This window comes from Megalopta genalis, chromosome 15, assembly GCF_051020955.1.
Source record: "Megalopta genalis isolate 19385.01 chromosome 15, iyMegGena1_principal, whole genome shotgun sequence".
In the NCBI taxonomy this organism is placed as follows: domain Eukaryota; kingdom Metazoa; phylum Arthropoda; class Insecta; order Hymenoptera; family Halictidae; genus Megalopta; species Megalopta genalis.
The window spans coordinates 6,909,925-6,933,172 of NC_135027.1; the positions used below are offsets into that span (position 1 = coordinate 6,909,925).

The following is a 23,248-nucleotide window of genomic DNA, read 5'->3' on the forward strand; positions in this document are numbered from 1 at the left end:
TGTGATCTTGCTTTTTTCTTTAGACGATCGTTTATATTTAGGTGTTCGAATATTCGGATCTCAGATCCACAGAGAATTTAAAAGTATTTCTAAACGCACGATTTTAAAAATAACCCATTAACCCCTTGATTAGAGCCCCAATGATTGGAACTTTTTCGATTATAATAATTTCATGGAAGGCAAAGGATATTAATATTTATTCAGTAGTACATAACGCTGTGTAATGATAATATGAGAACGTTAGAATTAATTAGATTGTTTAAATAAAACATGATGGAAAAATTGCGTCGCTGCAGACTTTACGAAATAAAAATTGTTCATTTTGAAGGTACCATTATTATCAACGTTTTCGTTATGTCCCCTTGAGAAGCGATATTTGAAGGATTAGATATTCATGACAAGAGGACAGAATCTTATTTCGACTGAAAAATAATGGAATAACATTCTTGCTTAACAAATCACTATTAAAAATCACAGTGGAATTCGTGAAAGTACGAATTGTCCTTTCGAAAAGTACGCCGATCCAAGGAATTCGCGACGGATCTGGAACGAAATATGAAACACGCCCCCCGCGGAAATCCGAAGAATGCGTTGCAGGTCGAAAAAAAACGAGGGCCGGGGGTAAATTGATTGCTCGTGATCGGGCGAAAAAAGGTCGGACTCGGTAGCAACGTCGATTGTAGCGGAGACCCTGCGTGTCCTTGGCAGATTCGTTGGCAACAAGAAAGAAAAGTAAAAAGCGCCGACTGATGCAACATCTCGAGGAATATCGCGAGATTCTTTCCGCCGGCTTCCCCGCGTGTCCCTTCCGTCTGTTCCGCCGTCCCTCTTCCTCCTCCTTCGGTCAGCCGATTGTCTGCCGGCGTCTTTTTCGTCTTGAACGTTGCCGGTTCTCCCACCGCCGGTCTATTTCCGCCACGTACCCCCCTCGGCGAATTATGCAGTTGTGCCCGCCAGTTGACACATTACTAAAAGATTACATTTAATCGCAATTGAACGTGATTGCTGACCGCGGTCGTCTTTTCGCTCGATCGAAATAGGGACACTAAACGGTTGCCGTAGTGGACTCGATATCGGTTGCGTTAAACTCCGCGACGCTAATTTCGCGGCAAATGTCTCACAGATCAGCGATCTTCGTATTCTATCAGCTAGACCTCTGGTCGAAAAGCCAATTATTTTATATGCTATTAATTCGATAGGTGGTTTTTCGATAATTAAAGGAGTCGCGAGAGTTCTGCGACGAGCACCGATTTCTTCTTCCATTCGATCCTGTTGCTTTTTTAACGATGAGGTCTCTCTTTTCGGCAGTCTCGTCAATGTCGAAAACTTGTGAATAAGAACACATCTTCAGTATCTTTGAGAGTGAATTGATGAGAAGCAAGAATAATTTGCACATTAGATTGCAATCTTTACTATTAAAAAAATCATTAGGATCGTCTGTTTGCGAAATGTTCTGATCTTTTTAGTAACACTGAACGTCATCTTCGAAATGTGCATACAACAGAAATTGTGCGTACCGTGAAAAGCGAATACAATTCGTGTCGTCTGTCTGAAAGTGAAGTTTCAGTTGTGGTAATCAATGTATCTGATAAATAAATACCCCTAATAATAATAGCCATTAGCGATACATAAATTCTGCTAAGCTTCTATACTTTTCTATGTTCGTTTTTCGGTTAGATCGCTGTTAGCTCGAGAAAAAGAACTGCAAGATCGTTTAGGATCAATGTATCTGATAAATAAATACCCCTAATAATAAAAAAAATAGCCATTAACGATACATAAATTCTGCTAAGCTTCTATACTTTTCTACGTTCGTTTTTCTGTTAGATCGCTGTTAGCTCGAGAAAAAGAACTGCAAGATCGTTTAGGATCAATGTATCTGATAAATAAATACCCCCAATAATAAAAAAAAAAAAAAAAAAATAGCCACATTAACGATACATAAATTCTGCTAAGCTTCTATACTTTTCTATGTTCGTTTTTCGGTTAGATCGCTGTTAGCTCGAGAAAAAGAACTGCAAGATCGTTTAGGATCAATGTATCTGATAAATAAATACCCCTAATAATAAAAAAAATAGCCATTAACGATACATAAATTCTGCTAAGCTTCTATACTTTTCTACGTTCGTTTTTCTGTTAGATCGCTGTTAGCTCGAGAAAAAGAACTGCAAGATCGTTTAGGATCAATGTATCTGATAAATAAATACCCCCAATAATAAAAAAAAAAAAAAAAAATAGCCACATTAACGATACATAAATTCTGCTAAGCTTCTATACTTTTCTATGTTCGTTTTTCGGTTAGATCGCTGTTAGCTCGAGAAAAAGAACTGCAAGATCGTTTAGGATCAATGTATCTGATAAATAAATACCCCTAATAATAATAGCCATTAACGATACATAAATTCTGCTAAGCTTCTATACTTTTCTACGTTCGTTTTTCTGTTAGATCGCTGTTAGCTCGAGAAAAAGAACTGCAAGATCGTTTAGGATCAATGTATCTGATAAATAAATACCCCCAATAATAAAAAAAAAAAAAAAAAAATAGCCACATTAACGATACATAAATTCTGCTAAGCTTCTATACTTTTCTATGTTCGTTTTTCGGTTAGATCGCTGTTAGCTCGAGAAAAAGAACTGCAAGATCGTTTAGGATCAATGTATCTGATAAATAAATACCCCTAATAATAAAAAAAATAGCCATTAACGATACATAAATTCTGCTAAGCTTCTATACTTTTCTACGTTCGTTTTTCTGTTAGATCGCTGTTAGCTCGAGAAAAAGAACTGCAAGATCGTTTAGGATCAATGTATCTGATAAATAAATACCCCCAATAATAAAAAAAAAAAAAAAAAAATAGCCACATTAACGATACATAAATTCTGCTAAGCTTCTATACTTTTCTATGTTCGTTTTTCGGTTAGATCGCTGTTAGCTCGAGAAAAAGAACTGCAAGATCGTTTAGGATCAATGTATCTGATAAATAAATACCCCTAATAATAAAAAAAATAGCCATTAACGATACATAAATTCTGCTAAGCTTCTATACTTTTCTACGTTCGTTTTTCTGTTAGATCGCTGTTAGCTCGAGAAAAAGAACTGCAAGATCGTTTAGGATCAATGTATCTGATAAATAAATACCCCCAATAATAAAAAAAAAAAAAAAAAAATAGCCACATTAACGATACATAAATTCTGCTAAGCTTCTATACTTTTCTATGTTCGTTTTTCGGTTAGATCGCTGTTAGCTCGAGAAAAAGAACTGCAAGATCGTTTAGGATCAATGTATCTGATAAATAAATACCCCTAATAATAAAAAAAATAGCCATTAACGATACATAAATTCTGCTAAGCTTCTATACTTTTCTACGTTCGTTTTTCTGTTAGATCGCTGTTAGCTCGAGAAAAAGAACTGCAAGATCGTTTAGGATCAATGTATCTGATAAATAAATACCCCCAATAATAAAAAAAAAAAAAAAAAATAGCCACATTAACGATACATAAATTCTGCTAAGCTTCTATACTTTTCTATGTTCGTTTTTCGGTTAGATCGCTGTTAGCTCGAGAAAAAGAACTGCAAGATCGTTTAGGATCAATGTATCTGATAAATAAATACCCCTAATAATAATAGCCATTAACGATACATAAATTCTGCTAAGCTTCTATACTTTTCTATGTTCGTTTTTCGGTTAGATCGCTGTTAGCTCGAGAAAAAGAACTGCAAGATCGTTTAGGATCAATGTATCTGATAAATAAATACCCCTAATAATAAAAAAAATAGCCATTAACGATACATAAATTCTGCTAAGCTTCTATACTTTTCTACGTTCGTTTTTCTGTTAGATCGCTGTTAGCTCGAGAAAAAGAACTGCAAGATCGTTTAGGATCAATGTATCTGATAAATAAATACCCCCAATAATAAAAAAAAAAAAAAAAAAATAGCCACATTAACGATACATAAATTCTGCTAAGCTTCTATACTTTTCTATGTTCGTTTTTCGGTTAGATCGCTGTTAGCTCGAGAAAAAGAACTGCAAGATCGTTTAGGATCAATGTATCTGATAAATAAATACCCCTAATAATAAAAAAAATAGCCATTAACGATACATAAATTCTGCTAAGCTTCTATACTTTTCTACGTTCGTTTTTCTGTTAGATCGCTGTTAGCTCGAGAAAAAGAACTGCAAGATCGTTTAGGATCAATGTATCTGATAAATAAATACCCCCAATAATAAAAAAAAAAAAAAAAAAATAGCCACATTAACGATACATAAATTCTGCTAAGCTTCTATACTTTTCTATGTTCGTTTTTCGGTTAGATCGCTGTTAGCTCGAGAAAAAGAACTGCAAGATCGTTTAGGATCAATGTATCTGATAAATAAATACCCCTAATAATAAAAAAAATAGCCATTAACGATACATAAATTCTGCTAAGCTTCTATACTTTTCTACGTTCGTTTTTCTGTTAGATCGCTGTTAGCTCGAGAAAAAGAACTGCAAGATCGTTTAGGATCAATGTATCTGATAAATAAATACCCCCAATAATAAAAAAAAAAAAAAAAAATAGCCACATTAACGATACATAAATTCTGCTAAGCTTCTATACTTTTCTATGTTCGTTTTTCGGTTAGATCGCTGTTAGCTCGAGAAAAAGAACTGCAAGATCGTTTAGGATCAATGTATCTGATAAATAAATACCCCTAATAATAATAGCCATTAACGATACATAAATTCTGCTAAGCTTCTATACTTTTCTATGTTCGTTTTTCGGTTAGATCGCTGTTAGCTCGAGAAAAAGAACTGCAAGATCGTTTAGGATCAATGTATCTGATAAATAAATACCCCTAATAATAAAAAAAATAGCCATTAACGATACATAAATTCTGCTAAGCTTCTATACTTTTCTACGTTCGTTTTTCTGTTAGATCGCTGTTAGCTCGAGAAAAAGAACTGCAAGATCGTTTAGGATCAATGTATCTGATAAATAAATACCCCCAATAATAAAAAAAAAAAAAAAAAAATAGCCACATTAACGATACATAAATTCTGCTAAGCTTCTATACTTTTCTATGTTCGTTTTTCGGTTAGATCGCTGTTAGCTCGAGAAAAAGAACTGCAAGATCGTTTAGGATCAATGTATCTGATAAATAAATACCCCTAATAATAAAAAAAATAGCCATTAACGATACATAAATTCTGCTAAGCTTCTATACTTTTCTACGTTCGTTTTTCTGTTAGATCGCTGTTAGCTCGAGAAAAAGAACTGCAAGATCGTTTAGGATCAATGTATCTGATAAATAAATACCCCCAATAATAAAAAAAAAAAAAAAAATAGCCACATTAACGATACATAAATTCTGCTAAGCTTCTATACTTTTCTATGTTCGTTTTTCGGTTAGATCGCTGTTAGCTCGAGAAAAAGAACTGCAAGATCGTTTAGGATCAATGTATCTGATAAATAAATACCCCTAATAATAATAGCCATTAACGATACATAAATTCTGCTAAGCTTCTATACTTTTCTAAGTTCGTTTTTCTGTTAGATTGTTGTTAGCTCGAGAAAAAGAACTGCAAGTTCGTTTAGGAGAATGAAACAGAGATTAAAAAAGCGAAGAAAAGAGGGGCCGAGTGGATCTAACATGGAGCGTTTTCAGAAAGCGATTTTTATGCATCGATGCAACGGAGAAACGCAACCGTATCTTTTTTCCTGAATGGACATCCCATACTTCTGAATGCGCCGGCCGAATGCAGTTTCGCATCCGCCGTCCTCTTCTTTCTAGCGCGCGTTCCTACACGGTCTGGACGCATATTTCATCCCGAGGCGCATTAAGGACACAACTTTGCATCTGCTTCCAAGAACCGAAAGGCGGATTGGTCCGAAAATAAAACAAACAATGGCGAGAGAAACCCCGTGCAATATTACGGTGGATGCTATATAGTAGCTCGCGATGAGGCCACGAGGCATTCATATTTCAGGCTACCATGGAAAAAAAATGAAAAAGCTGGCGAAACGGCTGTCACTATGCTTCTTATGGACATAAAATTAGCTTGGGCGCAAAAAGAAGCGTGTAGTTCTCCGGTTTGGGGGCTTAACCGTTCGCATAAACGCAGATTTTATGCGCCTATGATAAAAACGAATCGTGAAATATGAAATTATAAAGAGATTACGTTAATATATAAGGATATTCTAAAAATTCATTGCAGAGAGATTTTGAAAATAGAGATGTTTCGTCGCGAATATAATGTAGAAAGCAGAAATTACAGAAAAACGATCTTAGCAATAATTGCTTGCGAGCAGAGTTTGGCATTATTCGAATAAAATTTCATTCGAATAACATTTCGAATTCTTTGCGAATAAAATTTCATTGTAACAACATTTCGAAGAAATTTTGCAAATAACGTTCTGAGTAAATTCTTCGAATGAAATTTTATTCGAATAATATATCGAATAAATTCTTCGAATAAAATTTCATTCGAATAATATATCGAATAAATTCTTCGAATAAAATTTCATTCGAATAATATATCGTATAAATTCTTCGAATAAAATTTCATTCGAATAATATATCGAGTCAATTCTTCGAATAAAAGTATATTTGAATAATATATCGAATCAATTATTCGAATAAAATTTTATTCGAATAAATTCTACGAATACAATTTTATTCGTTATTCGCTATTCGAATAAAATATGGCCAACTCTGCTTATGGGATTTGAGTTGAAAGTAAAGTTAATCCCGTAATTTAATGAATACAGCGTACTGAGAGACTCGAAACAAACAATTCGACGCATACAGAAGTTATTTAAATCTCGGAACAAAGTATATTATGAAGTATAGATCAATTTATACTAGGAAAGAATGCATCGACGATAATATCCGCTGCATCGAATCCATCATGTTCGTCGATGATTTTGCACGTTACGTTACAAAGATCGATTTCCCCTTGGAGTTAATCATTGATCTGCATCACTGGAAACGTGTTCTCAGAACCGTGTAATTTCCTTTCGTACCACTCTGCGCGCGTTATGAGCGAATAACAATAATCAATAATACATTACAGGCACGCGTTACTTAATGTTTACTCTGTTAACCATTCAAATTGCCATTAAACGACCGCCTTGGAAGAAAAGATAGCATTATAATATATCGAACGACAATTAACGTATTGTTCGTCAACAAAATTGAAGCGAGACGAAGGAAGTGTGACCTAATTTGGTACGATTTTAGTGAGTTCTGGACCGCAGATATGTGTGAATTTAAAACATTTGTGAATCCAAGGAACATAATGAAATATAAAGTACAATTCAATTTATTGTTCCTTGTGTTGCAGTGATAAATTAGTTTGTATTTTAGTATCTGGACTGTTTAATATTGCTTCAGAACGTAATAACTTTTTCAATGTTAAAAAAATCAATTGGTCTACAAGCAATTAAAGGCAGCATAGATTCCACTTTTTTACGACGTTCAAACAGCAACTGTAAGAAACCTGAACATTTTTACAGTTTTTTATTCATGTTTTTAGCAAAAATCGTTCCACTCAATATCTAATAGTAAACTAACCTCGATCCAACATCTAGAAAATTCGTTTTAGAATTGATTCAAGTCCAAAAACGTTATTAAAAGATGTCCAAGTATTATCGTTATTCTCCGTAGCTCCAATGTTCACTTACTGCGGCAACTTAATTCTGCAGCAACGATCGTAATTAAGAGACAAAAGAATGATACCATCGTGGAGCTGCTTCTTATATACGATCGAGAGAAGGAATTCTCCAAGAATTTTAATAACGATCTCGAAGAACCCGAGCAAATAGTTAAAAGGACCTCGTTGCGTTCTTGTCGGTTCACCGGAACCTATTCACGTCGACGATCGAAGGATCAGAGACGAGCTTTCGTGCCGCTGCGCTGCCAAAGCCGGAAGCTTGGTCCACGATCCGTCGGAAATTAAACGGTCTGTTCTACAGGAACGCAGACGAAAGGGATGGCAGACGTTCCGTTTCCTCTGCAAGACATTTTCGCGTCGGAATATCCTCTTAGCGGCGTGCTCTTTTTATCTGTTATTGCCATTTAGCGGAGTGTCATGGTAACACGAACGTTTGCAAGCAGATGACGGAATTTCGTTCAAGTAATACAAACGCTTTAAAAATCGTAAGTTTTGTAAATTTTATTTGAAAACAAGTGTTTCTCGTCGTGAATTGCAGAATTTTATTGGAACTTAAACACTTGCAAGGAGATCGTGGAATTTTATTTAAAAACAAATGTCGTGCCTCGTTGTTACATTGTTGCATGAATTATGCAATGTGATTCGTTTTTTCAAATCAGTCTTGAATATCATTTTTTATGGCTTATTGTTCATTCAAAGCATACCTTGATCTTTATATAATTTATAATATAAGTATAAATACAATACTTTCTCATTTTAGTCAGCACTCAAAGGATTAATCATCAACAATAGATAGGATGACGAAAAAGTGACGGATAATAATCAAGAATGGAAAAATGACCTTCCACAATGAACTGGAATAACACAATGTTATTTTACAAAAATAGGAAACACATAAAAGTTTGGTTCTGTTAAAAAAAGAAAGTTAATTTGTGGACAGGGAAGAATGAATTAAAAGTTCTGGAAAATGCGATAACATAAAAAATTGTTACCACTCTTTTACGCGCAAGTCACTTTTCAAAATAACAATAAAAAATCAAATAAAATATTAAGTTAAGTATGATTTAACAATATTAAGTCAATCTAGCAAACAATTGATTTACACCACTTTTGCTGTGAACGGCCAATTCTCGGAGCACTAATGAACGGTGCATCGATGTCTCTCGATCGAACGGAGAAATGGCGGCGATCCTGCAGAACGAGCAGAAAAGTCGTACTTTTCGAGAATCTATTCCTTGCAGGAGTTACCGCAGCAGTATCATGTTCCGTACGCAGCGTTTCCGTCTCGCCGATGAAACCGCGGGTCTCCCGCGTATCCTATTACAGGATCGCGAGCACCACGTGCTTGCGAAAAGATCTCCGGTATCCCGTGAACACACTTCCGACTCGTACGGTTCCAGGTAACGCAACAACGCGGTTATTTCTTTGCAAAGACCAATTATCAGCACCTTGGAGGCGAGGCCCACGGTTTTTGCCGGCGAAGGGACGTGTTTTACAAGCGGTTTACGAGTCCGCGGCTAGCGAGGCACGGGCTTCGCCGAGCGCGTGCATGCTCGGATCGAGGTTACCGCAGGTTTTCGCGATTCCGCTTTCGGTCCGAGTAAGCGGAAAACGCTCATAAAAGTCTCGGCATTGTGCAACTACGCGCCGAGGCGCTGCGCTTGCTTTGCGACCCGTTAGAAACGCGAAATCTGCAGACAACGCTTGTTGGGTTATGACGAGGGTATGCAGAAAAGTCGTACAACGACGAATCGATTGATCGTTGTAAGAGATTTAGCAGATCTCGATGAACATCGAAACCATTTTATTTCATATCTGTGACGTAGATTTCTTAGGTAAGATATAATTACTGAGAGTAGTTATATTATATTATTTATATACCGAGACAAAAATTGTACAAGCTGGTTTTGTGAAAATAGGTAAAGCTTGGGGAATTCGAGGGTCATTTTATAAATAAATTCAAAGTTTGCAAAACGATGACTTAGCTAAAAATATGTGCAATAGAGCATACTTTTCTCTTCAAAATAAAGAAAGAATCAACTGAATTGGATTAATACTTTCCGAGATAAAAATTCGAAAGTGCAGCCAGGTTGAGGAAAATGTGTTTTCTTCTGAAATTGTAATATTGGAGAATCTGTATTTTATGAATAAATTCGAAGACAGCAAAATGATGACTCAAGTCATCCGAATCTTGCATGCACGTACATCGTATATTTACAGATCTTTAATCTTTAACAAAATATGGTCTGTCCACTACTGTCCGTTTCTACTTGTCACAATCCCTGTGCCCCAATTTGTCGAAGCACAAAAGAATGCTTTCGAACACATTCGCCTTAATTTCCTCGTTCATTCGTGAGCTCATTTCTTGTACTGATGGTTAGAAAATTCTTTTATATTCTTCTTTTGCCAATTCTACTTCAATTGCACCTATCAAGACGATTTGGACTCCACAAGAATCCCACCAGTTCCCAACTAATAGGAACATAAATATCCAGCGACTTTCACAATCTACATGATCTAATCTTGAAACATGACCCATCCTGGCAATCTTTAAATACTTCCGGCAAAGCTCTAATTAACTGTCATCCTTGAGCAAAACAAGAGAAAGAAGCATGTTAATCCTTTCATAAGGACGAGCCGCGTAACAAGTATCGGACGCACTCAGTCATCGAATCCTGATCATAGATCCTGGAATTCAGGTCGCGGTGATGAAGAAGTCCATCCAATCAGCGCGAAACAGTGAATTGCTTGGTGCTCGGTGCAATTCCCTGAAGGATTCATTAGTCCTTGGTGCGTTTCTCGCTGAGTTCCCGTAAGTAAGACAGTCGGCGAGCAGCAATCCCGGAGAAAACAGGAAAACAAGAGGCTCCAAGGCTGAGCTTATTGAGAGGATCCCGCGAACTGTTCGGGTAACGAGGCGACGTATTAACGTTAAAAACTCCCCGAAGGACGAAGCCCACGCGCGATCCGCGACAATGGAGCCGGCTGCTGGAGAAAGCATTGGAGAGAAAAGGGCCGAGGACGCAATTCCACGAACCATTACCGGTATTGTCGATCTTTTTGTCTAGAGCCGAATGAAAGCTGCTCGTCGATTCAACAAACTGACCTGGCTGAAGTGCTCGGCTGACAGACGATGGCATAATCGTCTTTTCCGATGGGTAGCCGCAATGGAAATAGAAAAGGTCACTTGTGGTGATTGTTCGCGGAGAAAATTTTTGAAAAACTCGTCGGTTGCGATGACTTTGGTTCTGTTTGGTGGAGCTTAGGTCATAGGTTAGGCTCTTTGATAAATTCTATCGGTATTGGTGGCGCTGAGAATCAAGATAAAATTGTATATCATGGTAGAAGAACGCCATTTTGTATTTAATAAGTTCATTCTTGGTAAACGGATTAGTAGCCGCTATTAATGGCTGTACCAAGTTTTTAAATGATTTTAACATCATCGAATTTATTTATATTCGAAAAGCTGATAAAAGCGTAGATTTTACACCAGTAAATACATTTAATTATAAGTAAAAAAAATGTTTTGAATTTATAATTAAAATGACATCGATTACAAAAAGTTAAAAGCGTAAAGATTTACAATTTATTTGGAGAACAAATCAAATTTTACTGAATTAGGATTTTTAGATTTTTGAGAGACTTTTAGAACGTGGTATTGGGAGCACGAAGAGTTTCGCCATTTTGCGCGTCAACCAACCAATTCATCCCTTTGTATATTTCCATTTTATTTTAAGCATAGATTCAGCTATAACGTCGGCTAATAAAAAGATTCCGTGTAAACATTTTCAACAATCCGTTTGCAGGATATTATTTATATTAGAAGAGTACGTTATGTATAATTCTCTAATACGAGAATCTAGCAGGAATTATTTAGAAAATGCATCGTAGCTAATCGAGGGTTATTGGAGAACAACAGTGGATTAATGAAGAAGTTAGTTTGACGTTCGACAAGTTATATTCCAGCTTCCAACTGAATTAACTCTCGAATTAACTCGATCAAAGGGAGCCGGCGACATGAATACGTGCCCGTATGAAAGAAGACTCTGAACAGCGATAAACCTTAAGGGACGTAATTCGATTAACCGACAATCTGACCGTGAATTACGCCGGGACGTCTTTTCAATTACAAAAGACGACGGAGTTCTCGGAAGAGAATGGAAATCCGCGGGACAATCGGTATGGTTCTTGGAGGGTCGGATGATGGGACGACAGACGCGATGATTGAGCTGCCGAAATGGAATTTAATCGGTTTAATTTTCGTGAGAATATTACAAATATGATCCTCCCTGTGCCTTGGATTAACGGATGATCGCTTTGCCGAAGCACATTAAAGTCTGCGGACGGGGAACGTGATTCTTCCTTGGGTTTTATCGTTGGTACTGCTAAAGATCATTGTTATACGTTTATTTACTTATTTATTTACTTGTTCATTTACTTATTTATTTACTTATTTATTTACTTGTTCATTTACTTATTTATTTACTTATTTATTTACTTGTTCATTTACTTATTCATTTATTTGTTCATTCACTTGTTCATTTACCGAACCATTATAAAACAAAGTTTTTTATAAATTTCAACGAAATATATAATATAGCGAAATATATACAAATTAGAAGTGGAATAGATGTTAAATTTTCTTAAGAATACAACTGGAGATCCGAGACACAGATTTCTATGTATATCTGACTATAGTGAATTCTCCCAAATTGTTCATTTTTGTGCACGATCTGAGCTCAATTAGGAAGAATTTACTGTATCACGTTTCAGATCATATTAATATCTGAATTAGTTTGCAGTTCCGTACGCAAAATGAAAATTGTCTATCTCAATCTCTCTCAGATAATCTCAATTAAGTTGAAGCTAATGTATGTTTCAATTTCTTTGAATCCTTTCACTATTTTAAATCTCATCAATCTATTGTACACGTTTTGTGCAAAATGTACACGTATTGTATGTTTAATCCAAAAACCATAAAAAAAAGATCTGAAGAGTTTAGAAACAATTATGAGAAGTACATTTCCATTTGACTTCGGTATCTGACGACAGCCTTAGAAAGTCTTCGTTTCGCATAAACTTTCAATTATCGTTGCAGCCAACGAGATTGCAGCACCAATTAGACACATCGAATAAATCAAACGTCTTATTGGAGCAGATTAATAACTGCCAACAAACAAGATTAACGGCCTCTTTAAGAAATGTATGACAGGATAGAGAAACAAGACGGGAACGAATGAGATGGAACGATTAAGTAAAAACTGTGAATAAAAGGTGAACGATTGACTCACAGATGCAGCAAGCGGCGAGTATCCTGGTTGCATCATCGGGCGGCGTGCAGTCGGGGAACACCGGCTTCAGAACGTACACGCTGAAAGTCAGGGCCACGATGGCCTGGCTGCAAGGCCGCACTATCATGCACTCGACCCACAGTCTGATGAATGCCATGAAAGGTCCGAAGGTCTCGATGATATACGCGTAATCGGCGCCCGACTTTCTGATCATGCACCCGAGCTCCGCGTAACAGTACGCGCCTACCTGTTGTACAACCATAAATCATTACACACCCGAGCGGCCGGTACCGTAACCGATTTCGTGAGACATTACGACCGGTCCCCGTTCTGACAAAGAATGAGCAACCTTAGGGGGTTGCTGGACCGATGGAAAGTAAACGGTTTTAACCCTAGAAAGATAACCATATGACAACGTACGTAAAAGATAACCATACGCTTTAGAGGCGCATGCTTTTCTAAGGCGTCAATTTTATACTAACAATGGATATTTATTTAAGTTAATCTAGTCATTTTAAAGGTTCGGCATTATTGTAAAAATAAAATGCATTTATATTATATTTTTTTATATTTTAAGTAATTTTAAACTTAAATCACTAGACCTCTATGAAAAATTAACAAAAATCAACAGTCTTCGCAGGCGCCTCTGCGACGTAGGTTATCTTTCTCGGGTTAAGGAACATTTACTGTAAATCTAATCCAATTCAAATCTAAACGATATAAACTTCAATATTCGTTAATGGCGAACGCTTTTAAGAACTCAGTAATTCGTCTCAATTACAAATTACTAACTTCGTTACTTTCCCTAATTCGTACATTCACTATGATGGTACAGCGAGGCCATGATTAATCGTCTCAGAAAAAGCAATCTAAATTTTTGCAGGTTCCAGGCAAGAATTAGCACTTAAATATCTCCCTTACCTCTGAAGACGCGAGGAATCTTTATTGACAGAAGTGTTTCAGTGCATAGAGGTCTATAACACGGCGATAACAATTTTTTTTTCTGGTTGGTGAAGAAGAGGACAAGGAAATTACATCGCGTAAACCGATGCCGGGTAAGCAAGGCTGCAGATAATCGAGACCGCAGATAATCGGATCACGGTTAATCGAAGTTCCACAGTTATATCCGGAGCCGACAACTTATTATCATGAAGCAATAGCAATTATTTTCAAATCAATGTGCACAATAACCCAGTAATGGGGAACGAAGTTGAACGTCCAGATAACAGAGAGCTTAGATATCAGAGACTCTATTCTATGTTTTGATTGAAAATTCAGAATGTCGATTGAAGCTTGTATCCACAACTTGTGCAGCAACAATAATTATATTTAAAGCAATATACAAAATAACTGAGCAGTCGGGTACGAAGTTAAGAGTGCAATTAGAACCTCGGTTGTCCGAACTGATCAGAAGAAGACGAGCAATCGAATAACAGAGAGTTCAGATATCGGGGATACTACGATAGATTTTAATCAAAAATGTGAGGCGAACGGTGTATCGTAGATTGTGCTAGAAATGGTGATATTCCTTGGGTGCGTTAGGTCAGAACGGAGGCACGGTTAGGCTGTCAATGTCGGCTGAAGTCCGTGAGCGAGTAGACACGGCCAAAGGAAAGCAATCAAACCGGGGGAAGACAGGGTCGACGTACCGTGGAGAAAATACCGGAAGCTATCCACACCAGGAGACTGGCGTTCACGCTTCCCGTGTACTTGAGCACACCGGTGGGGCTAACGAATATGCCAGAACCAATAATGGAGCCGACGATCACCGTGATGCCGTTCAACAGGGACATCTTCGCCTCCAATTTGATTTCATCGTTGCCGCCTTTATCGGCCACCGCGACCGTCTCGTACGGCCCTTTCTCGCCATCTTTGATGCTTCCTGACTTCGACATCCTCTCTGAAACATGTCCAATTAAACGCTCCGTTAATTTCATCGATATCGGCGACATTATGATTTTCTGCGCATAGCGGCAGGAACATAGTCACAGTTTCCTAATTGTGACAAGCAAAGTTCAATGTTTAACTTTTACACGCGCGCGGAGAATAGAATTGTTTTCCTTGTGCGAGATATTATCTTTGAATATATGTAAATAAAGAGTGGATTAGAAACAAGAGCTACAGTAAATTCTCCCAAATTTGCGCTCAGATTGTGCACAAAAAAGGACAATTTTGGAAGTGGAGATACGATTATTCGAGCCTCGCGTCTCGTTTCTATGGTTGTTGACAATCGATAACTGTTAAAAACGAGCCGATCGAATAATCGTATCTCCTCTTTCCAAATTGTCCATTTTTATCATAATTGTCCATAATTTTAGCGCGGAATTACGGAGAATTTAATGTACATGGAAATTTGCACTTTCCTGCCAGGCAATACTTTAACTAGTAGCGCATAATTGCTATCTATTGTTTGACGTTGTAAATCAACTGTCGCTATCTATACTTCCTGCAAAACCGCGTCGCAGTATTCGAAGATAAACTTTCGTTTCAGAACACAACACGTACAGAGAAACTATGAATAATGTTAAACACCTGTGCTCCGTGCAACATAATTTCCCGTCAATTCATAAACAATAAACTGCGAATTATTATAGAAAATATAAATGTTCAATTGTAAGAAACAACAGTCGAGTCTGCGTTCTTTTAATAATCATAATAAGCTGATAGAAAGAAGTCGTCATTCCATAAATTCATTAAATTCTCCCACTGTTTTATATTTCACCGACTTTTCGACATAAATGCATAAGTATTCGCAGTCTGATGATAGCCATCCCTTGGCACAGTTTACGTGCCAAACAACGCTCTCAAAAGATTGTACGAACTTCGTAAATTCTCTCTGTCTATCTATTCGAGCGCTTCGAATTGTTTCTATTGTATTCTTTAGAATTTACAGCGAATTTCTCGCGTATGAATTATTCAAGCGGTCAGAAGTCGTTCTCCGAGAATTTTCCATTCCCGTTGGACCCTGGCCGGACCCATCGAAAAACACCACCTGTTGATCGAACCGGTATAAAACGAGCACTCGCGCGAAACAGTGAATCCGAGGCCCGGCGAAACGTGGGCTTTGCCGCGCGATTCATTAGATAAAAGCGCCGCCGCTTACGAAACACAAGCGGAAGAGATTTTTCTTGTCGTCGCTTCGGTTTTCTGGAGCAATCCGAGAAGTTTCCTTGCAGCATTCACCAGCGTTCCTCTGAATAATGGATCGACTGCGAAACGATCCGACGTTCGAGAAGATCGCTGGGGCTTTTATTCGTAACGAAGCGGAACGATTCGTCTTCGAGCGCTCACGCGAGATAGGGGACTGGGTAAGTCGATGAACCCCAGAAATAAAAAAAAAGGTTAAATAACTAGATCACGATATTGTCAATCGCTGTGGTAGCAAGTCGAGTTCTGCTGTGCACCGAATAACGCGATTTACTTATTTAATGACGATTTATATATTTAATGTGGAAAATTTAAGCTTTCGAGATTTAAAGAGCCTTGGATATTGAAAGCGATCGGAAAATTGCATGCATTCATGATTATTTATTATAATTATTATTTATTATATTTATTTTAATAAAATACATTGGCTTACTTTTAACTTAATAAAATACATTGGCTTACTTTCAACTTATCAAAAGAGATTGACTAACTTTTAACTTATTAAAAGAGATTGACTTACTTTTAACTTATTAAAAGAGATTGACTAACTTCTAACTTATCAAAATAGATTGACTAACTTTTAACTTATTAAAAGAGATTGACTTACTTTTAACTTATTAAAAGAGATTGACTTACTTTTAGCTTATTACAAATAATTGACTTACTTTTGGCTTATTAAAATTGGTAAAAATGACAAGATCGGAGAAGCAACGATAAGAGCACATAAAAAGATTAAAATGTAAATAGAAAGGCTCGTGTAAGCAATCTCGTCCGATTCACAACTTTTAAACGGAATCAGCTGAAGCTTTCTGCTAGTTTCCTCGCTGATAATGAAGTCTACTGCTCGGGTTTATTCGATTGATAAAGATGATTTCCAGAAGGAAAATCGTATTTACTGAAGTAGGGAAGATAAGTTCGAGAGTTCATGAGAAATGCACATAGCTTCATCGTTATTTACACATTTTATACAGTAGAACTTGTACACTCGAATCACAATTTCTATCATTGATGAAAGAAATTGTACTGGTCATAATATAAATTATGATTTTACCAAAAAAAAAACAAAAAAATAACAAGAAAATCCTTATGTACAAATCGACTCACAATTTAATAAAGGTGATAAAATAAAATAAAATAAGAAATATAAATAGAATATCAAGAAAATATTCTGCCATCGCGTTCGACTTACTTTCAGATCGGAAATTTTCGCAACCACTTCCTTCCGCTATTTCCGCTATGTCGACGATCTATTCCGCAACAGTGATTGTAACACAGATCGGAATCTCCGTTCGAACTAAGAAGAAACGTGCCAACAAAAGAGACGATCTGCTCAAAACAGCGTTCGATTATCTCGCAAACTGGTTCCGATCCATTTCGCGGCACGTGCTGCACGATCTATTTATCCACTACGATCATTCGCTAGCGATCATCGACTGCGACGCGGGTCGGATGACGAGTTTTCGATTCGGCGGATAACTAACGGTCGAACTTGTTGACTTTTGTAGATCGATCGGGTTGATCCTGGCATTCGATCGCGCCAGCCCCCCTATACCCACGCTGTCGTAGACATAATCGGCCAATCGGTGACGCGTGCGTCGACACACACCACCTTTCTATCACCTGGCGAACTTGCCCGAAGGTGACAAACCAGTTCTCAATCGCGGCAGGCCGTCACCGTGATCGCCTAACCGGCCTTTTATTTAACCAGATTCCGTGAATTCCCTAATTGCTCGACTCGCCGAACGGTCTTTACTTTACATGGACAAATTTGGCATGATTTGGCCTGCACAGTGGATTCTGGAGCACCTGGATGGCATCCTTGTGTCAGTTTCGATGCAAGAAGACGCGCAGTCATTAACGAGATTGCCAGTGTCCGACAAATTACAGTGTTATCGGCTCAAGTGTACCGGTTACCGAGATTTCAGCCGATCGAATTTTCATACCGTAAACTTTCAGGGTATACTTTCGTGCCATAAATGTAAGCCGGCGTACAATGATTTATTCAGTTCGGGTGTAGAAAAGAGATATTACGACAACTACCATGATCTTAATGGCAATCATGGCTGCATTGAAATGTATTAATTCGAGTAACCAGTTAGCTGTCTGCAATCTCTTTAAGAAGCGTGTAATCATATTGTATGTGTTTGATTTTCTTCATATTTTGTTGAGATACGACGCATTTATAAAATATATACTTCAATAATGAATATCAAAGTATGTATATATTCTCCATCATCAGTTAGCCATTTTTTACGGGTATACTCGTCGTAAAGAAACGGCGACATTTTGCGTTACGACGAGTATACTCGTCAGGAACAGTTAACTGGTTAAATATCGATCTTCTATTGCATATTTTTTCATACACTTTCGAATGCTTCGTTGAGACTATCGTCGAAACACAGCTAGTCTGTATACGTGTATGTTAGTTGACAAGCTATTTACTTATTGTAAATACTAATCTACGAACAATAAATAATATTTTGACAATAACTTTTCTTGGACATGGAGGTTCGAACGAAGAAATGTATATACATATATTGTATATATTTATAATATTCTATATTTTCGACTGACTTTTTCCCTACTTTCCGGCTGCACTGACAGTTGACTGATACCATGTAAAGTTACTAAGAAGCCATTCGCGCGTCTCTGCCTCAAGCGTTTGCGTTCAGCAACGAAGGAGCATGTCTTACTACCAAGAATCACGTGACCTATCCTCGGCGAAAAGCGTTCGATAACTATCGCGAGCGAGATCGCTGAAAAAATTCTTTGCATTTACATAACAAATCGAGAACAGTGCTATTAGGTGCTTGAAATAGTTCTCGTAGATTTTTTTGATAAAAATAAAAATTCATATGTATCTCAAAAGAACGGTATATATTTTATTCGAAATATTGTTCTTCGGAGGCTACAACCCTTTCTCACTTTACGGACAATATATTTTTGAGGATTATAGGATTTTTAGGATTATATATTTCAGATAAATATAATTCATAAAAATTAAACATTTTTGGAATGTAAGAATATATTCGTTAAACGTTTCCTGGGATAGACACGATCGAAATATTTTCGTTTTTCGTAAAACAGAGTTTTCTGATAGCGTTATTCTCGCTTTATAATTGGAATTTCGATAACCTTTAATATAAACCTCAATTAAAATTACTTCAAGAGCCTAATACATAGCCATAGAAATAATAGAACAATATTTAGAATAGAATAAAAAGGGCACAAAACATTCTTTAACTTTGTCAAATTTCTATCGACCAATTAAAAACAGTGCGCATCAGACTTTCCTCAAACGAAATGATGTGAAAATGACTTCCGGCCGATTGGCACAATCTTGTCAAATAGCAGAACAAATTGCCGAGATTTCTACAGGATAACGGTCTGTGTAAAACGATTCCTAAGAATCGAAGAGAAAATATTGCGTATCAGATCTTTCGCAACCAGGACGAATCGGTGGGCATCATCCATCAGGGAAACGAGTGAAAAACAGTGAGAATGCAAGTAAAATCGCTCGTAAACGTGTAATCGCGTGCCTGATGCTTTTATCGGCGGCGTACCGTAAATATTACACTCGATCCTCTAGTCGACAACTAGCATCTCGCGATCCGTTAATCATTGTGCAACCTCGAAGAAACCGCTGATCGATATCCTCCATCATCGGCTCACTGAAATCACAATTTTCTTTTTCCGAGTTTTACTACCTAAACCACGAACATACTACGGGAAGTTAATTTTAATCCATGCAGTGCAAACAAATTAAAATCGCGAACATCGTCGTGCGTCACCATAAATGTTTGTTCTTAATTATCGATTCATGTATCGAGGGACACCTCGTTCAGCAAGGCAGAGTAATTAAGAGACGTGTTTACTCGATATCGATGTCACCGCGACCGCCATATTTGGAACACTTCCATCCTACAGGAAAAAAAATATGAGAACCGATAGCTGGAATACATTAAAATTTAAAGATTCTCTGTTGTGAAAATGAAATCTCAGAGTGTGTTATTGTTCCACTGTACAATATAATAGGCAGACAACGTGGCCTAATCATAAGATATTGTATAATTTGTCTGGTTTTCACGGGTCAACGATAAAACCGTATCACTGTACCGATAACAAGGTAATCCATTGAATTTCACCGAGCCATTTTTAGCAACCAAATTATATTGACTAATAGCTGTCATTAGTCTAAATTAATCGTAACCGCTTATCGGTGTCTCTAACGTTTATGTATCCACCGGATATCTTGTCAACGGTAATTACAACACAGGAAGCCCAACACAGAAGTTACAAGTGAATTCGAAATTCGGTATTTCTGACACATTATAAACACTGTGGAGTAAGATAATGGACAGCGATAGAACTGGTACGCGGTGATAAATATAACGCGTTTGCGGCTATATTTAATCCGATTGTTTTGCAGTAAGCCTCGGTGACAGAAAGATGATTAATATTTAATTTAACAATATTTAATTTAATAATATTAAAAACTGTCATAGAAAACTGCTTAGGGAAACGCTGACATCTTGATCTTCGCGACAATAACACGTACACTGATCCCATTTAATTATGAATAACAAGTGAACAATAAAATCTTTATCGATCGACTGATAAATACAAATCGCATTGTGTCAATGCAACATTATTTACTTAAACGGTATTTGTTTAAAATTCACATTCCCTTGTAAAGGAATTTACGAAATCACGATCCAGACTTCAATTGAGAAGACACGAACATATGCTCCACTATAACAATCCAGGTCAATTTCACAGAGAACGAGAAAATACAATCCGATCGAATCACTCGCGATCCAGCGAAACGACACAGAAAATCAGCGATATAAATCAGCACGAAACAGATTCAAATCCCCGTATCACGTACCAAATGTCCCATACATCCTGTGCATCCTGGATTCCCAGCTCGATCGATCGGTGTCGAGAATCATCGTTGGTTATTGGGTCCGTCGACCGACTGCTACCGAAGCACACAACACATTTTTGATGATCCCGAGCCGGAGGATACTAGCAAACTGAGCGAAGGAATCAAACTCGAAATCGTGGATCGTCGCGATTTTGTTACGAGAGCAAAGCGAGATTAACTGGCCACTCGTATTAACGCCGAACGAAAACGATAGATAACACCCCCTCTCTCTCTCTCTCTCTCTCTCTCTCTCTCTCTCTCTCTCTTTCTATCTACTTTTGCCGGGCAATTTACGCGCGTAGATCCTGAGGAAGGGCGCGTACACGATCGATGTTGTAATCACATCCGCGCGACCACACCGCTACAATCCAGGGCAACCTGAGAACAGGAGGACAAACTGTGGATCGTCGTCTTGGATCGAATTTTCTGCGGTAATTCACGAACGTCCTATGAAACTGTGTCCCCCGTGCTATACGACTACTTCGACATCTACTGCATCTACTACTTGAAATCGCTAAAGTTCGTTTTCTACTAATTTTCTACTGAATTTTACTGATTTTCTGACGCGATGATTGTCGCCATAGAGACACTAAATAAACAATTTGTTTCGTGACATTGAAACTGGAAAGTGGGAATTTTCGGTAGCGATCGAGATCGCATTGGCACTTTTGTGATTGTAGAAGAATTCTTAGTGTACGAAACGGAATTCTGTATAATTCTATAGATCAGTGTCTAGAAAATTGTCATAAATATCTGTGGAATAGTGATCACTAGCTTTTGCAGGTTTTAAACTGTTTAAATGAAGCACGAAATCGTGGAAATTCTAGAATTTAAGAAGACTGTTACCATTTTGTCTCGTTAAAATCATTTGTACAAAAGACTGCGTTCTTATTCCGTTTCTACGACGTACTTGGAACGCATATAATACATACATCGACGTTCGCTATAAGGGGATACGGTAAGTTATGATCAGACCTAGCTCCTATTAAGTAGTTCGCGTATCGAACGAACTTTCATAATAAATTGACTCGGTGAAGTGGACTCGCAGAAAATTGCACTTCAACGCGGTAACATAACAACGATTCTACCATAAATGCTATCACAGGTATTGCGCGCTGGTCGGCGTACTTTCAAGCACCGACAGAAAAGCTGCGTTCGCGTCCGAGCTTCGAAGCTCCGACCAGCGTAACAGGTTTTTGTTTATCGTAAAAGTTCTCGAATGTCAATCAGCGTGGGCGAGTACTGAACGGAGTTGAAAGTTTAATTACGTGCAGTTCTCTTAATAGCAATCAGTTGCAATTATTCGTCGCAGCTGCAGACAAACTCATTGAAACTAAGTTCCACTTCGAAGCTGCTATAAATACGTCAAATAAAAAATTGACGGAAGCCGAAGCAGATCAGAATCGTTGGTTGACACCTGCAGGCGAACTCGTTCGAACAAAGTTGCACTTTAAAGCCGCTATAAATACGTTGAAAAAACGATTGATGTAAGCTCGCGCAAGTGAAAATCGTCGCTTTGCCGAGGTTTTACGACGCATGATGTTCCGGGCTACTTGTTGAGCGTATCGCAGCCGACGCTCTTTAAAATCCATAATCGATCATCCGCGCTGAAAGAGTAAATGTCATGCCAAACGCCGGCACGTGAGTCCGCCGAGCGTCAGCTATCACGTGGCGCTATATTTCGAGTCCGTCGGCTCAGTATGCTGTATCAAGTTTTCCGGCATCTCGTGTGACCTGTGCAGCACTGTTACTGCAATAAAAGAATCGCCTGCTTCCTGTACGGTGCCTACGCGATTCTGGAATTCTTCAAACAAACGAACGGTTTCTTAATACACATCCGCTAACCAGAGTACTTTACGTCGTATCTAGAGTTTTGATGGATGATTAGATTAATCGGACAAATAGCTACACTTCTATTGTGTCTCTAAACGTGGAGTAAAAATACTAGGAAAACGCATTTCATTCATCTCTACCTTCACGTTCTAGATAAGAAATTTCGCGTGGGAATAAGCACTACAATTGATATGGTTTTCTAGGGGCGGGGGGAGGGGTATTAGGGAGTCTGATTCGTGTAAGCTAAACTAAATACCAAATACTCTCTTAGAACTCTATCATTATATAATACTACAATTAATAGAATCTTTGCTTACATTCGCAATTACAAAATTTAGACTAGAATTGTTCTCTCTATTTTGGATCTAAATATAAGATTGTATAAAAATA

General features: G+C 37.6%; 1 protein-coding gene across 5 annotated transcripts in view; it reads right to left on the reverse strand.

The window, feature by feature from the left end:
* LOC117219644 (large neutral amino acids transporter small subunit 1) overlaps window positions 1–23,248 on the reverse strand; it is a 45,687-nt gene that overhangs the window by 18,079 nt on the left and 4,360 nt on the right. For 2 of the 5 annotated variants that reach the window (XM_033468946.2, XM_033468945.2), the window contains exons 1-3: window positions 20,987–21,192; window positions 14,601–14,851; window positions 12,952–13,198 (exon numbers count right to left, since the gene is read on the reverse strand). In XM_033468946.2, coding sequence (XP_033324837.2) covers window positions 12,952–13,198; window positions 14,601–14,851; window positions 20,987–21,050 — 562 coding nt within the window. In that variant the 5' untranslated portion in view covers window positions 21,051–21,192. Of the gene's footprint in view, window positions 1–12,951; window positions 13,199–14,600; window positions 14,852–17,287; window positions 17,507–20,986; window positions 21,193–23,248 lie in introns of those variants that run through there. The other 3 variants (XM_033468947.2, XM_033468949.2, XM_033468948.2) reach the window with 3 other exon arrangements.